This window comes from Halichoerus grypus, chromosome 1 (assembly GCF_964656455.1).
Source record: "Halichoerus grypus chromosome 1, mHalGry1.hap1.1, whole genome shotgun sequence".
NCBI lineage: Eukaryota > Metazoa > Chordata > Mammalia > Carnivora > Phocidae > Halichoerus > Halichoerus grypus.
Window position 1 is genome coordinate 89910651 of NC_135712.1, and position 17047 is coordinate 89927697.

A 17047-nucleotide genomic window follows, 5' to 3' on the forward strand; every position below is an offset into this window, starting at 1 on the left:
TATTTCAGACGTTAAGCAATTCTTTTTCTTGGTTTACATTGGCAGTTCCCAGTCTAAAAGCATAACCACATTAGGCAAAACTGCATGTAGACCGCTCTGAGTTTTGAAGACTTTTCACCTCTAACAGAGATTTTTATTTGAAGTTATAGAGTAATATCTACATTTAATTGATAGTTAATAATTGGGAGGGGGGAATTACAAGCAAAGAAATTCCTTGATATAGAAGATTTTATCTTTTAGTGTCAGCTTAATGTCTTGCTCAGCACTTTTTAATTCTCTTAGGAGGATAACTTTCTATCCATTACTTTATGATAGTTTAATCACGCTTATATTATGAACCTAGCTATTCTCGTTCCATGAAATAGTGCACATTTATTTCCAATAGGCCTTTTCCTTGATGACGAAAATCAGAACCTGTGTTTCTAACTGAAAACAATTGGCACATTTTATTTCTACAACACTTTCACATAAGAGGTATTTAAAAATACAAAGCTAACATTTTTCATGAGTTTCCGGGCTTATAAATTCATAATGTTAAAGTTTCATCAGTTTCTTCTTAGATAACACTTGCCTTTAAATACACATGTGTTTTCTATAGAAGTTACCTATATGTCTTCAAAAACCCAACTGGTCTAGAAAAATGACTCTCTGAGACAGTCATGTTTCTTTTGTTATTTAAAAAAAAAGACAAAACAGCAATAAACATTTTAGCTCTTTAATGAGCAAAGATCATGTCTCTTAGCATTGGACTAATAGTCATTATCCAGATTATCTTTATTTCACGCAATGACCAGTGACATGGCCAAGATGTACAAAGTTGTTTCCATCAAGTAGTATACAATTTTTTTTTTGTATAATAAGCTTTCATTCTTGAAAAAGAGTAACTGAAAAGAAAGGTTTCTGTTACTGCAGTTAGTTTGTCAGAGAAAGTTCTTTGCATTATCTTACAAACTATCAAAATTGCTAGTCATCTGAAAAAATGTAAAAAAAAATCACATAACTTTAGTCTAATAGAAATATAGTACAGGTAAGAGAGAAAGTATTTATCAGGATGTGCTCTTTAAGTCCATCTCAATTTTTTTTTAATATAAATGTACATCTGATTACATATACAAACATTTGGAAAGGTCTGTGATATACTGTTACTGGTAAACAACCGGGGGATGAAGAGTTTCCTGTGGTCTTAAAGTATTCATTTCAAATCACACATATGTGTACGACTAAAATCCTCCAGGTGTTGACTCTCCTTCTAGGTTCTGAATCTATGTTGTACTCTACTGAGATTGCGTGAGTAAATTCCAGTGAATGAACCTCAGTGAGAAAGATAAGTGATATGAGGAGGGACATAACTGTATATTGAATTCTTATTAGTAAACGTTTTGTCATGCAACATGAGTAAATCAATTAACTGAGAACTGTAATCAGAGTGGTAATTTGGGGCATCCTCATATCATAAAAGACTGTTGCAAGTAACTCTTTGGACACACTTCACCTTACCAAAAGGAACAAAATACAGAATAACAAAAACCACAGCAAATTATAGATCCTGTAACACATGTCCAATTAGGGCTGTATTTCTATAAATTATTTAGATTGGAATGAAAAGAACATTAAAAACACAGGAATTTCTTTTTTCCTGGGATTCATATCAGCGAGTATTCACCACTATACCTATGGTTTCTTCAAATACCTTTAATAACTAATACCTCCTATTATCAAAACTACTGTGAATTATTTACTTCTAATTACTTTTGCCCCTTAAAATCTTCTTTAGGCTCTGCCAATTGATAGAGGAAGCTTCTATTAAAGAATCCAATGGGATGAGAAGAATTTTAATTACGGCTTAATCAGCAGCACAGCCACCAAGCATATAAATTATCATGCACATCGTGCTAAAAATATCCAGTTTCCTTTATCCCCACAACTTTATACTGACAGCACTTATGTGATAATGTTGTACCTGCCAGTCTTTAAACTTCTTTGTTTTACTGGCAAATTTCAGCATGAGCCTCCGCTAAGGCCATTAACAGCATTGGTGCTTTGTGTACTTATCCAAATATGTAAATATGGTCTACACATTAAAACGGCTCCAAATAAAAACTGGTGAAAATTATCTGACATTCCATTGGTGTGTCCCTTGTGCATATTCATGGTTGTTTTTTTATTTTTATGTTTTATATTTCAGACATAGTTCTTTCCTGTTTGGTGTTCCACATGCCTAATTCCATTACGTAACATAAATCTTCAAAAAATTAATTCTTGAATGTGAATGAAAAAGTATCATTCAGAACAATTGCTTCAAGCAATTGAAATTCATTTTTAAAGTTGATTTGTTTATATATGTACAATTTATTTTTTTTCAAAACCCCCAAAGTTCTTGATATGTATATTCACATAATATTCCTCCTTATTTAAATAGTAAGAGTCTTGTAGGTTGAAAGCCAAGGAATCTTCAGTAATCTTTTACTGCAATCCATCAAAAAAATAGAGTTTGTTTCTCTTATCTGGCTATACCCTGGTTGTTGAATGTGAATGGGGGTGGGGATGGGGATGGGGCAGAGTATTGTTCTGTCCTCCGGTAAATGTATTGAATGTGTGTAAGGGTTGAATCCCTGGTATAGTGTTGGGAATCATTGTAATGGTGTTGGGTGTCATTAAGGGAACATCATCGGGTGACCTCCTCATAGCTAGTGTGTAATCTGGGGGACAGGCGGTCCGAAGAACCACCTCATGTGGATGGATGGACTCACATTCATGATCCAAATCAGTGTGCTTCATTTGGAGGGACATGATCTCCTCTTCTTGTGCGTGGGTCAGATCGTTGGTAGTAGTGCGCTGAGGGCTGCATCTCCTATGAACATCATGTCTCCTCTTATCCTTTTTGTAGTACAGGGCTGCAAAGGCAAGGATGTTCAGAAACAGCAGTGATGCTCCAACTGCAATAGTGACGCTCAGCTCTGTGGAGTAGTCCCTTTGATCCACTGAAAATGGACTTGGTTGTTGTTTGGGATCATCCTGCTTGGCAGTGGGAAATGCTGATGTGACGGGTACAGAATTCTTTCTCGTAGGTCTGAAAGTGATGTCAGTTGATGGCACTTTAGTTGTTGTCGAGGTATACTGAGAAATGTCATTGAGATTATGCAGATGAGGTACCAGCTCCAACCAGAGGTTCACCTTATTGGCTCTATAATGTTCTTTAACTCTTGGTTTTAATCCAATATGGAGATAAAGTTGATCTTTCTGCGAATATCTGGTCCATGCTACTTCTTCGAAGCGGTTGGGTTTAGTATGGATGAATTTCGTGTCTTGAGGGACTGGTTGATTTGGGTCACTAGGAAAGAAAAAAGCACTATGAGAACAAAATTGTTTTATTCTTTTTCTTAATCAAAATAGTACTAGTTTAACATCGAGTTGGAGAGGTAACTTAGCAAGTCAGCAAGGCCTTGGATTGTGTTGCTTTTTTGTTGTTTTTTATTTTATTTTATTATGTTGTTACTCACCATACAGTAGGTAGACTGTGTTTTAATAAAAACTGGGTCAATTTAGAAATACAGATCCTATCACAGGCAGGTTAGATGCATGATAATGTAATGAGAGTAAGCCTCACATTCTTGTTCTCTTTACCCATTTAGAGATGGGCTACTATCTACCCAAAGATTTAAAAATTCATATGCATATGCATTGTCTCCTGGGCAAACTAACAAGGACAGCATGGGATACAGGAAAAGACTTGAGTTTTGGAATTGGCAGATGAGGTTTTAAGTCCTAGTGGTGTTACATACAACGCATACGAATATCTATACAAGGATAGGTTCTCATCACTTCAGTCCCTTATTTGCAAAATTGATTAACAAGACCTGACCTGTCCACCTAAAAAAGTTAGAAGGATCAAAGGGCAAACAACACTGTAAATTGGAAAGCACTATAAAATGATATCATCACTACTAAATAACAAGTCTTGTGTAATTAAAAAAAACACAAAATAAGTTTAATTACTGAGATATCAAAGCTTTCTTAATAAACTTCTAAAAAGTAAGAACTAATAAATCAATGATTTCTGAAATAGCACCATATAGAATTCTGAATAAAGAAACCTAATATATTATTGTCATGAATTTATTAAATGAAATCACTTGGACACAAAATGTGTATTATTTTAAAATGCTGACAAGGATATTTTTGTTAAATTATAGAAAACTTTATTCCTTAGGTACATACCCAGTTTTGGCAAAATTTGTCCAGTATGTCATTACAACTGCACTCAGCATCACATCATTTTTGGAAAAATTGCAAGGAAATAATTCCGTAGGTCCAATCATGGGGATTCCTAGTACGTAGGGAACTTCATCTCCATGAGCTGCATCAGCCCAAGCTGGAACCTGATCTGTTTGGCAATGATGGTAAAAGGCATAGAAATATGTAGGTGAACCGAAGTTTGAGTGGAGATCTGCGGTAGCTACAGCCGGTGCCACCCACTGATGGTCCGTAAACAAGGCCAGTAATGTCTTCCTTCTGGTTTCAGGGTTATGGCGGTCAGCCCAGTCAGTATACATGAACTTAATGGTTTCTCTCAGAACATCTTTGCCTTCAGGATATCCGTATAAATTATCAACAAAATTGGAAACAGCAAAGTCAAAATCACTAGCTGATATACCATCATCACTATCTACTATATTTTCAACAAATTTTAACCCTTCCCCTTGGTTAACTCCTAACATGATATCATAGTTGAGAAACTCTCCTTGCTCCATCAGTATCTGAGGGTCATCTGGTATTACATCACCATCAATCACAGGTCCAAAGGCTATGTGGTATCGTGCTGGTTGAATATCTTGGTCAACAAGTTCTTTGTAAGGCTTCTTCTGTAGGCATTCCACTAACTCTACTGTATCTGAAACATTGCAACCAACTTTTGTGGCCAACATTCTAGCATATTTTGCAGGTTGGAAACTAACAGCCCAGCTGGAAAGGGCTGTTCCACTTTGAGCTATGGCTCGTTGGAAAAGTCCTATGAGAAAAATAACAAAGAGTTTGAGATGACTTTTGAATAATGTTGTGGTAAAACAGTAACGTCTGATATTTTAAATGTGTATGTAAAAACCCATATACAACTCAAGAAACAGGAAGATAGAGACATTTTTGCTTAAGAGAAGGTATGTAAAGTCATCCCCAGGGTATAAGGAGTCAGAGAGGTAGACTAAGTCTTATGCTTTGAGTGGCAACTGCTTTAGGAATCAAGAGGTCTAAATTGTTTGGTGTCTCAGAGAGGCAATAAACAAGGAGAGATGGAGAATGTGTAAATATTAGTGGTAAGAAGTCCCAAATATTTTTTTCAATCAACATGTAAACACTCATGTTATTATAAAAGCCAAGCAGATGGGCTCTCTCCCCCCAACTCTTCATTAGACTTTGTATTGTTTTGGGGGAATATTTCTTCCAATTTGGCTGCATGTATCTTCCTTCAAAATGGCTCTGTATGTTTGTTTTATTCAGATTTATTAAAAAAAGAATTGTTGGGAGCTTGCACAACTACTGGGGCTGGGGATTTGCTAATACCCTGGGGATGGCCCTGAAGGCACACAGAACAGAATATCACTTTAGACATACTCTTTCCAGCTCTTCATGTCAGACATAGTATGCTGAATATTCATCTTTCAGAAGAAGACATAACATTTGAAGTGTTTTCACTAGGTTAAAGAAAAAACCATCAGCAGAAGGATTCAGTGGGGGGTGATTTAACTTTTTCCACTGTTGAATGTGCACTGCTATATTTTATCATAAAAGATGAAAAATACATGGTCCACTGCTTTTAACTTAATTGCATTTAAGAATTATAAATCATGGTCCCATATGCAGTTTAATAAGAGCTGCATGCCATGCAAATTTACAAATGCACTTTGTCTACCCATTAAGGTATTTTCAAATAAAATTCTTGCTTTAAAAACACAATTTATCTATTTCCTTTAAAAATTACATTTATTATCAATTTCCCAATATAGCTTTGTAGTTCAGTTATTTAAACACATGCTCAATTATTCATATGTGTTAATGAGGTAAGAATTCTTTTCACAAAGGTGCTAAAGCAGTGTCTGAATTAGAAGCAAAGTTTTATATTTTTCTCCAAACATATATATGTATTCAAAATGTCTATAATATGCTCCTAGATAATTCTAAAAATATTCAAAAAGTCAAACAGTACCAATTTAAATTTTTTTGGTTTCTGACATCTTTATGAACATATTTTTAGTTTGCCAGAGCAAAGTATGCTAGAGCGAATGATATAAATACAGATTATTTTTAAAAACTACATAGGCTATGTGTTTGTTAACATTTACTCAGAGAAATATTTTACTAATTAAAAACTTTTCAACTAAAATAAACCTGGTGATTATTTCCCATTTCAGGGGCTCAATGACATTAACTAAATATACCAAAAAAGATTTGGGAAAAATGCACATCATATTAAGTATAATCTGAAATATGCCCTCTAGATAGTATTGGAAAAATCATATATTTTATCATTAGTGAAAATGCTTATTATGTGTATACAATCTGTGGTTGACTCCTGGTATAGATAGGCCTAAGCATTGCTGCAGCTCTGGGGTTTTACAGACTTTAAATCTACGTCGGCATGGGAAACAGAATTAGCCTGATGATTTTAAGATATCTCCTGGGCATCTCCTGGTAAAAAAAACCAAGCAGCCTTTTTGTGGAGGTAGGCTTAAAACTAAACCAAATATAAGTCCATTACTCTGGCCCCACAAGGACAGTTTTCCTTGAAGAGTGTGATGAATATTATATTTTCAACTGTTGGCGTGGCCACTGTTTACCAGATCATCAATTGATGAATAGCAATGCTAGTTAATGAACTAATTAGCTTATCTCTTTATCAATTGCTAGTTTTAGATTAGTTGACTGGCTTTGGTGCCCTTTTGCTCTCCATTTAGAAAAACTTTTAGAATAAATAGGAAGAAATAACATTTGAGATCAAATGACCCTATGAAATCTGAACAGATTGTCTAATGTTAACCTATGTAAATATTGGCATTAATACAGTCTTCAGCTAGAACAATCTAATCTCTTCAGTGAAAAAAACCAAACAACAAAATTTGTTATTTCAAAATAAGCCACTTCATTACAGACCAAGATCTCAATACAATTGGAAATGTTCTCATATGTGTCATTTTGTCATCTCAAATCAGAGCTCTACTAACATAAATGAGATGTTACATAAAGTGTATCTATAAATTAAGTCTATGATAATGTATGATTCTCCAAATATATACACTCATTTAATGATAGGCTGTTCTTTGGAAATACCACATCAGTGTATCTTTGATACTGAAAACAAATATTCTATGTCTGATGCTCATATCATAAAACTCAGTCTTACAAATCAAGATGTTTCATGAATTACACTTGACAGCGCATACTTCCTTAATATATATAAAACGACAATAAAAAAGCAGAAAACACAAAATGGTCTATGTTGATGTGTATTCTCTATCTTCCTATCTATTATGTATAATGGAGAGAAAGTATTAGCTTTTGCAGATTTTTCCAACAAAACACTTCTGGTGGATATTTCAAGTTAATAATGCAATTAGAATGAGTGACTTAAACTCATGGTAAAGTGGGAATTCATAAAAAACCAACATGATGAGCCTTGGGCAGGCACTTTGGAAAAAGGGTGTCAAGGCCAGAAAATGTAGACAAGAAAAATATTTCATGGGTTTATGCAGCCTCAGTGTTCCATGCTGCTTTAAAGCCAAGCTTTACAGGGCGGGGAATAATGGACACTTTTGAAGTTGAAAATAGAAAAAGCGCGGATTCAAACCTAATTTTCCTTTTAATGAACAGCTCTACTAGTGACCTTGATGCTTTGACAATTTTGGATCATGCATGCAAAATAATCAAACATCCATTCTGTACTCTGACAACAGGTGAAAATCTTGTTTCCAGACAAACCAGCTTATAACTGCTTCCTTATCTTCTTACCAGTAAAGGGTTTTTTACATGTCTACTGTCTTGAAAATAGATGATACACAATCCTTGCATTTAAAAAGAACCTGTCTTTGATTTTTGATTACTGAATAAACAGAGATGACAGAACTGTGAACATCTTTGATTTTCCCAAAAATCACCCTTTGAGAGGAAAGAAAAGTAACTGTAATGCTAACTATTCTGAAGTGTGCTTGAAAGGGCATACTTATCAAGCTCCACAGGAGACAAAGAAAAGAGTTTGACAAAAATTGAAACATGCATAGAAAAGCTGAAGAAACAAAATTTTAAACAATTATTGAGCTCAACCTAACACTCAGTTTGAACAGAGAGATATATACAGAGCATCACATACTACTGATGGTGGTGGCATGCAGACACCAAAATTGTCAAAATTTGCAACCTGCATAATACCTTTGGTTGAATTGCTCCAACGGTTACCTTCAGAATAATGGGATAAAGTCAGAAGATTGACACATGAACCCCCAGCGCCAGATCCAAAAACAGTGATTCTTAAGGGGTCACCACCAAAGAATCCAATGTTCTCACTAGTCCATCTTAAAGCCTGTATGAGATCAAGGAGTCCATAGTTTCCTTTTGCAGCCTGATCCCCTGTGCTCAAGAAACCTGGAAGATCAAAATAAAAAGATATCTTAGAACATCTTTTTGAGTTGACATGAATCAAATAGACATTCAATTTAAATACAGTTGAAGCCTGTGTTCATCAAGGTGAGTAGAGTCCAAGTTCTTTAGTAAAAAGTTATTTCCCACCTGAATAAAAGAATATACTTTAGGAAGAACAGTAGACACTGAAATCTGAAAAATGACATTTACCTTCCCCAAGTTACCCAGGTAATAGGTAACAGGGGGCAGACAAAGAGAATGAAAACATTCTGAAAAACCTCAGGGGAGACATTCTACCGGCCAAGTTACTTGGAGACATTTGGGATAGTACCATGGGGCATATGAGAATGTGCTTTTGCATAAAACACTGTGTCAGTCCTTCAGTTGCTCATGGTCTAACATGGTTGGAATTTAAAGAATGTGTCGCAGAGTGGCAGGATGTGAGGGTGAAGAGCAGGGGTATTTTTCTAAGATTTGTGCATAAAATTATATGCAACTCTTTGCATGTAGATGCATATATATACGTGCATTTTTATCAAAGATGGTCCATACTTAAGAAAGAATCACTGTGTTCGAGGTAATTTGGGGTCACATTTTGGAATACCTTAAATGCTAAACTCAGCATATTGGCTCAATTAGAAAACAACACAGAATAATTGGAGATTTTTGAAAGATTCAGACTCATATCTAGAATGTTTAAAGCTCTGTTTTACAGCAAATCTGATAATCAGGAGGAATATATGTTGCATAAGAAAAAGAAAGGAGGTAGAGGAAAGGTTACAGGGATCTGAGCTGACAGAGTGGCAAAGACAATTAACTATGTTAAGTCATAGTGCGGAAAATGGAGTAAATCATCAGGTAAAAGATTGTGTCCTAGGTAGGCTTGGAGTGTCCAAGCTACTCTGTCAAACTTCATTTTAACCTTTCATTCCTGAATTTCCTTCACTATTGATTTTTATTTCATGTGTATGCTGTAGCTTATCTATCTATATCATCTATCTCTCTAGCTATTATCTGTCTTCCAACTAAAAGCAAGTGATCATTAGCATGAATTCAGAGAGCCACTATGAGTTTTAGATTAGGAAAAAAGAATAGGTATCTGCTGCCTTTATTAAGGTCAGTCAACCAATCAAATCTATTTTTTTAGACCCGATAAAATAATACTACATGCTTGTATGAATTCTTTGATTTCTGATGCTATATTCAAACAAAACTTTGTGGTTCAGCCAAGGGTGAAAAATGAGGAACATTGAGTAAATCACTGCCTCAAAAGACACAGTTTGCTAATTACCCAAGTGATGTGCATTGGCAGCATTCTTTATACCTTGCTATCCAGTGAAGTGTCATTTAAAGTTCTTTTTAAACTTGACTTAGCGGCTTTGTCCTTAACAGCAGAATTATTTCAGATCACTCTAGCTGGAACTTTACATTGGACTGTTCAACTGCACTCCAGCTGTGGCAGAACCCAATTTTACAAAGGTCCTAAAGTGCTGCTTACCTTCATGATTACTTTGGAAATGATTTTTCCCTTAATGTCACTTAAGTCATTCCCTATAGTCACTCACCTTATCCGCCTCTGCTGGCCTTCAATTGTAAGCTCCTAGAACGTATGACTAATTGACGTCCTGATGCAATGACACATTATTTTTGTAAGATAGAACAATAATGATTACATGATCTTCTCTTTTTCGGGGAGATAGGAACAGAATTTTCCAGAAAATAATATTCAACTGTTTAATTTACTTGGCTCTTGAGTATAAAACCTTGAAAAATTATTACTTTGAAACTCAAGGTAAACTTTCAAAATTCATAATTACAAGTATGCCAAGAATTATTTTAGTGGCTCATGTATATACTACAATTCTCATTCAACTATGTATTCAAATAGAATTTATTTAATACCATTCTTCCCACCTAAAAGTTCGTCCTATTAAAAAACATCTCCAATCATTGTTTTTCCTACATGGACTACTAGTTCTACTGATCTGATGAAATTTACTGAGCAGGTTTGGCATCAATGTGATGTTTACCTGATCTGGCAAGTAGGATTACTTTCAGGGGTTAGTGAGAAACCAAGCAACTGAACATGGGTTCTCAGGCCCTTGGAATGGAAAAATCAGATCAGGCATAAAATAAATTGGCAAGAGGAAAATAAATAAAACCAGATAATCACTGTAACCAGGTATTGGTTTGAGCTACTGATGTCCACCAAATTCAGATGGGCAGACCTGAAGGAATCTGAGAGAAACTGAGTTAAGTTGTCTGGCAGCAGCCCTGCAGCTGACTGGTTGACCCAATCTATATTCAGGTCCCTCAGAGTATAACCACATAGGCAACATATTTAGAATGTAAAACAAAAGGAAAGCAAGGTGCTTCTCAGTAGAAAAAAAAGATTTAAACATACTCAAGGAGGAAACTGAGACTAGGAAAAATGCAGACTGTTTACATTTGAGATTTCATCTAGAATATCAGAAATTGAAGATGTCAGTGATTCTGTACTGTAGGTGTGCTTTCTTTTTTGGGGGGGGAGGAGGGAAAATTTGAATGTCTATGCTTATAGTGTTTAATATCTGAAAGTGTTTATATATATATATATATATATATATTTTTTTTTTAGAGTCCTCAGTATGTGTTCGTGCTATAAAGAAGTAGGAAAGAAATCTTCTGTGTTTATCAATGCTGTTGCCTGGATACAGATGGCTGTGGTTGGTCTTTGAGTCAAATTGGTAAGAACTTCAAAATAGAGCCTGTACTGAGCATCAAAGAGGCAGCCTTGCAGACCTGAGACTTTGAATGATAGTGAGATAGCTTTCTAGGGACCTGGGACTATAAATCAGAAAAATAACTCATTAAGGATTTTGTGTCTTAAACATAAAATAAACAAACAAAAAAAGCCAACATGAGATTAATGTCTCAAATCCTCCCAACTAAAAATCCAACTGAAAATCCCATGCTCTAACTCTCCTCCCTGTCTTCATAGCTGCCAAATCCAGTTCTTCCTCTGCGCTCTGTCTCTATTTCCTGCTTTCCACTCATGTTCCTGACTTATTCTAGGTCTTCCTCTTTTCTTCTTAGACTCATGAAATCCTTCTAGTTAGTCGCTCATCCTCCAAACTTCCAGCAAACAAGCTTACCTTCTATTCTGTCACCAGAATCACTTTTGAAAGATATTCTGTTCTAATGGTGGACACTGCTATATCAAAATAACATCCTTATATTGACACATACTGGACAGTTTCCCTCCATGTCCCTTTGAGTCAAGATTGTTTAAAATAAGTTGGTTTAAAATTCCTCAAATTGGACAATTTGGAGTCTGTGTAGGGAAAAAGAATACACATAATATCATTTAATTACCCACCACCTCCAGCTAACTTCCTTGCTAATGTGTTCTCTTGAGAGCTATTGTCTAAATTCTTCTTAGAAACAACAACAGATAAAGTCAAAATGATTTCCTTTTTGTATGTGTCCTCTGGAAAAAAGCTTGCTCTGAAATGGTTGATATCTTAATATCATATAACTTGGCAGTATTTCCAAAATTTTATATTTTCATACATTTATCTGTTGATTATCTATCTATCTATCTATCTATCTATCTATCTATCTATCTATCTATCTATCATCTATATCTCTTTATCTATTGTGAGATAATTTGTTTTTTAATGGCTCATCTTTGGGAAAAGTAAACTGAATTACTGACCAAGTCTCCTGATTGCTGACAGCTGGACATGGTGAAGGTGAAGGTGACTACTAACAGATGCCTGGAAAGAAGACACCTGTAGATGTCTCTCTATTGTTCAATCCCCAAATTTCCCATATTTTTGCCATCTCCAAGGTAAACAGGTGAGATTGATCCTTCTATATTATAGCCAGTGCTGACATTTGTGACTCCTTCCCCCATAGATAGTAATGGAGAAAAAAAGGCCCTGGTTTGCTTAGCTCCGAATTGTATACACTATTCCAATTTCAAGAATGGTCCAAGATAATAGGGAAAAAATAGCACTCAGCCCCAGATCCCACACCATTACCTCTATTCTTCACCCCAACCTGAGGCTGTTAATGTTCACACTTCTTGGTCTACATGTCAAAAAATGCTTATGCAGCATTCCCTGAATTAGGCTATTGTGTACTTCCTGTCTATTTGAATCTGGACAACAGATCTGGTTCAAAACTGATAAAATTCCTGTGCTTTCTGAATAACTGCTCTCACAAAGAAGTGAAAAAGGAGAACTATCCCTTCTAAAGGAGCTACTTAGAGGAAAGAAATCACATTGTTAATTTCTGATTGTTCTGATTATGCAGGAATGTGTCTAATGATTTAAAAGCATAATTTGCTTCAAAGCATGACATTCAGGGAGCCACAATGGCTACCATATAAGAAAAATCTTCAGCAACTATATAGTTCAGAACTATATAGCTTTGGGAGCTATAAAAATATCACAAATATCTGTCTAATGCATATTTTGGTCTCTCTTATGTGCTCCTATTTTAATGTTTGTGTGTGTATTTTGTAATTTATCATTTGTATTTATAATGTGCTAATTTTCTTTATTTTCTCTGGACTGGGTGCTCCCCTGTACCTGCCCCCAGATGGCCATTCTGTACATGTTTTCTGAATGAAGGCAGGCATTAACATCTTACAATTTTGTTACAACACGGAGATCAACAATTAAACTTTCCAAATGAAAGAGGCCTATGTGTTTTTCTTTGATGACAGCAATGAAGTAGGAATTTAAGAACCTCTCAGCAGCCAATCTGTTTGGAAAACACTTTTAAACGTAGAATGGGTAGTAGCAGCCTTAAAGGGAGAAAAATAGGGCTATACTGGGTAGGGCCCTCCCAAAAGAAGAAGAGGATACACCGACCAGCAAACTGAGGGCCACAATATTGGCCCAGATTATTGGCCTAAGAACATAAAGTTTGAGAAGCATTTGAGATTCTCTCAATAGTTAGTGTTATGAAGAGAGCGCCAAACTTAGTAGGACAACTTGGGTGTACAAGCAAGTTGCTGTGTGAGCAAGTTAGCCGCTCCGCACCACATGTACCTAACAGACAATATTAATAGTAGCACCTATCCTACAGAAGTTATCATTATTAAAAGATAATGTCTTGGGGATGCTTGGGTGGCTCAGTCAGTTAAGTGTCTGCCTTTGGCTCAGGTCATGATCCCAGGGTCCTGGGATCGAGCCCTGCATCGGGCTCTTTGCTCAGCAGGGAGCCTGCTTCTTCCTCTGCCTGCCACCCCTCCTGCTTGTGCACTCTCTTTCTCTCTCTGACAAATAAAAAAAAAAAAAAGATAATGTCTTGGGACACAGGAGGGCTTAATATATGTTAAGTAAAACTGCTTTGGTTTTAATCAACTGAATTTGACATTTTCCTTATTATCACTATTTCATGAAAAATGTTCTTCCATATTTATTGAAAAAATTTGAATTTCCAATGAATTAAAAAGAAAAAAATTTCAATTACAAAAAAGTTAAATGTATGTATATAGACAATAAGGTTAAATTTACCACAGAGATTTTTATTTTATTTTTATTTATTTTTACTTCATTAACTGTTTTTTAAAATTTAAACTTAATATTTTTATTTTTTTAACATTATTAATTTAAGAGAGAGAGAGGGAGCAGGGGAGAGGGGCAGAGAGAGAGAGAGGGAGAGAGTCTTAAGCAGACTCCATGCTGAGCACACTGAGCACGGGGCACAGAGCCCCACATGGGGCTCATCTCACGACCCTGAGACCACCACCTGAGCTGAAACCAAGAGTTAGATGTCTAACTGATTGTGCCACCCAGGAGCCCCTTATTTTTATTTTTTATTATTTTTTATTTTTTTAGAGAGAGAGCGAGAGAGCTAGTTGGGTGAGGGGGCAAAGGGAGAGGGAGAGAGAGAATCTTAAGCAGGTTCCATGCCCAGTGTGGAGCCCAATGTGGGGCTAGATCTCACAACCCTCAGCCCTGAGCCAAAATCAAGAGCTGGTCACTTAACTGACTGAGCCACCCAGGTGTACCAATTTTATTTTTTATTTTATTGAAGTATAATTGGCATACAATATTATATTAGTTTCAGGTGTACAACATAGTGATTCGACTTTTGTATACATTACAAAATGATCACTTCAGTAAATCTAGTTACCACCTATGTAAAGTTAATACAATGTTATTGTCTAGTCTATATTCCCCATGCTATACATTACACACAGAGATGACTTATTTATCTTATAACTGCAAGTTTGTACTTGATCCCCTTCACCCATTTTGCCCAGTCCCCCAACCCCTTTCCCTCTGGCAACCACCAGTCTGTTCTCTGTCACAGAGGTTTTGAAATTGTTGCACAGGCTGTAGTTTGCAAGGCAATTGAAAATACATATGTTGCCCTCTAAATTTTAACTGGGTAGTGAGGATATTTGTTATGACATAAACACATTTAGTGAATACTATTAAGCGTAGAATGCATGTTTGTATCCATTGTACATCGTTCGTAGAATTCAACTCAAACATTTAATTGGGTTGTATTATAATGAGAATAGTTTCATAAGCCAAAATACTGTGATGATGATTAAATAGAATACATTGTGTCTTGATTTGCTGATCACTCATTATTTTAGAATAGTTAGCAAAATTGCTAAAACATATTAGTAGTACATTTTTTTAGATGTAGAAGAAAATAGCAGAAAAAAAGATGAGTGATATATGAATAATTTTTACTATTATAGGCAGCAGTAGTCAATTGCACGTAGCTGAGACCTGGATGGGAAGGGGGGATATTGGGATGTTGTGTTCTTCAATCCCACACTAGCTGCCCCTGAGAAAGACACAGTTAAAAAAAAGGGAAGGGTGGGAGATAAAGTCTGGGCAATGAATAAACTTAACTAACTTAAGACAACTTAACTAATTTCATATGAATATTTCCAAGAGTGTTTTACGTATTTTATTTCAACCATAGTAGGATTTTTTAAGAAGATAAATATTGTCCTAAGGTATGACTAGTAAAATTTGATAGTCATTAAATGCTTTCATTATAGTCTTCTCTATTAAAAGCTAACCTGCCTGATTTAGTGATTTTAAAACTTTCTATTTTCGAAAACTTTCAAAATTACCAAAACATTTCAAAATAGTACATTTACCATGTACTTGTCACCCAGATTTCCCACATACACCCAACATCTTCTTTCCCTCTTCCTCCCTTCCTTCTCACTCCCTTTCTTTCTCCCTTCCTCCCTTCATCCTTCCCTCCCTCTCTTCCCTCCTTCCTACTCCCTCCCTTCCTCCCTCCCTCCCTTTCTTCCTCCCTTCCTTCCTCCCTCCCTCCCTTCCTTCCTTCCTCCCTTCCTCCCTCCCTTCCATCCTTCCTTCCCTCCTCCCTCCCTCTCTTCTTTCCTTCCCTTCCTTCCTTCCACTAACTCTCACTCCCTGCCTGCCATCAAATCTGGAATCACATGTTGAATTTAGTTTTCTACTTAAACTCCTTAATTTTGAACAGTTTGTTGGTCTTTCTTTGTTTTTCTTGACCTTGATATTTTTCAAAGAATATCAGGTCGGTTATTATGTAGAATGGTCAGTTATTATGTAGAATGTCCCTCAGTTAAGATTTGTCTGATGTTTCTTCATGATTGCATTTCCTCAGATTATGAATTTTTGACAGAAGGACCATAAAGTAATGTTGTGTTTATCTCAGTTCCAACAGGCACACAGTGTTGATTTGTCTCATGACCACTTGGTTAAGGTGGTAATTTTCCACATTTCTCCACTATTAAGTTATTATTTTCCCCTTTGCAGTTAATAAATATAAGTTAGGCAGATTATACTGATACTATGTAAATATCCTGTTTCCTATCACACTGTCATTCGCTAATTCTGGCATCCGTTTATGATTCTTATCTGAAACAAATATTAATTTCATCATTTATTTTATTATTAGTTGGAATTGGCAGTAAGAAAAAGATTTCCCTTCTCCCCGATTTGTATTCATTCATTTATTCATATCATTTTGGACTCAGGAGTTTTTATTTTATTCTAGGGGTTATAATCTTTTCCTTTCATTTATTTTGATGCTTATATTGTCCCTTATTTGGTCAGTGGGATTCCCTATGTCATCTTGACATGTCTCTATCATCTTTGAGCACATTCTTACTTCTCCTTGGCACAATAAAAATAGCATTTTTGCAAGAAACCCCTAACTACTCTTGGGGTCTTGGACTTCTCTTTGGTTAAAATTTTTGAATAGTCTTTTCATATGCGAAGTAATTAAATTTTTTCTTAGTAATTATAAAATTGAATTTTCAAAGTGATTTAGTAAAAGCAAATTAAGATTATGAAAATTAATTACTAAAATTACAAATAAATTTAGTAATTTCAAAAAACAGAAATGAAAGCTTATTCTTGAATTTTGCGGTATAGGGATATCTCATTTGTGAAAAAGTGTC

General features: G+C 35.5%; 1 protein-coding gene across 7 annotated transcripts in view; it reads right to left on the reverse strand.

The window, feature by feature from the left end:
• Positions 1 to 755: 755 nt before the first annotated feature.
• NLGN1 (neuroligin 1) overlaps positions 756 to 17047 on the reverse strand; it is an 827564-nt gene continuing 811272 nt past the window's right edge. For all 7 annotated transcript variants that reach the window (XM_078069095.1, XM_078069076.1, XM_078069084.1 and 4 more), the window contains 3 exons: positions 8416 to 8628; positions 4219 to 5008; positions 756 to 3331 (listed from right to left, as the gene is read on the reverse strand). In XM_078069095.1, the coding sequence (XP_077925221.1) occupies positions 2509 to 3331; positions 4219 to 5008; positions 8416 to 8628 (1826 nt within the window). In that variant the 3' untranslated portion in view covers positions 756 to 2508. The remainder of the gene's footprint in view (positions 3332 to 4218; positions 5009 to 8415; positions 8629 to 17047) is intronic.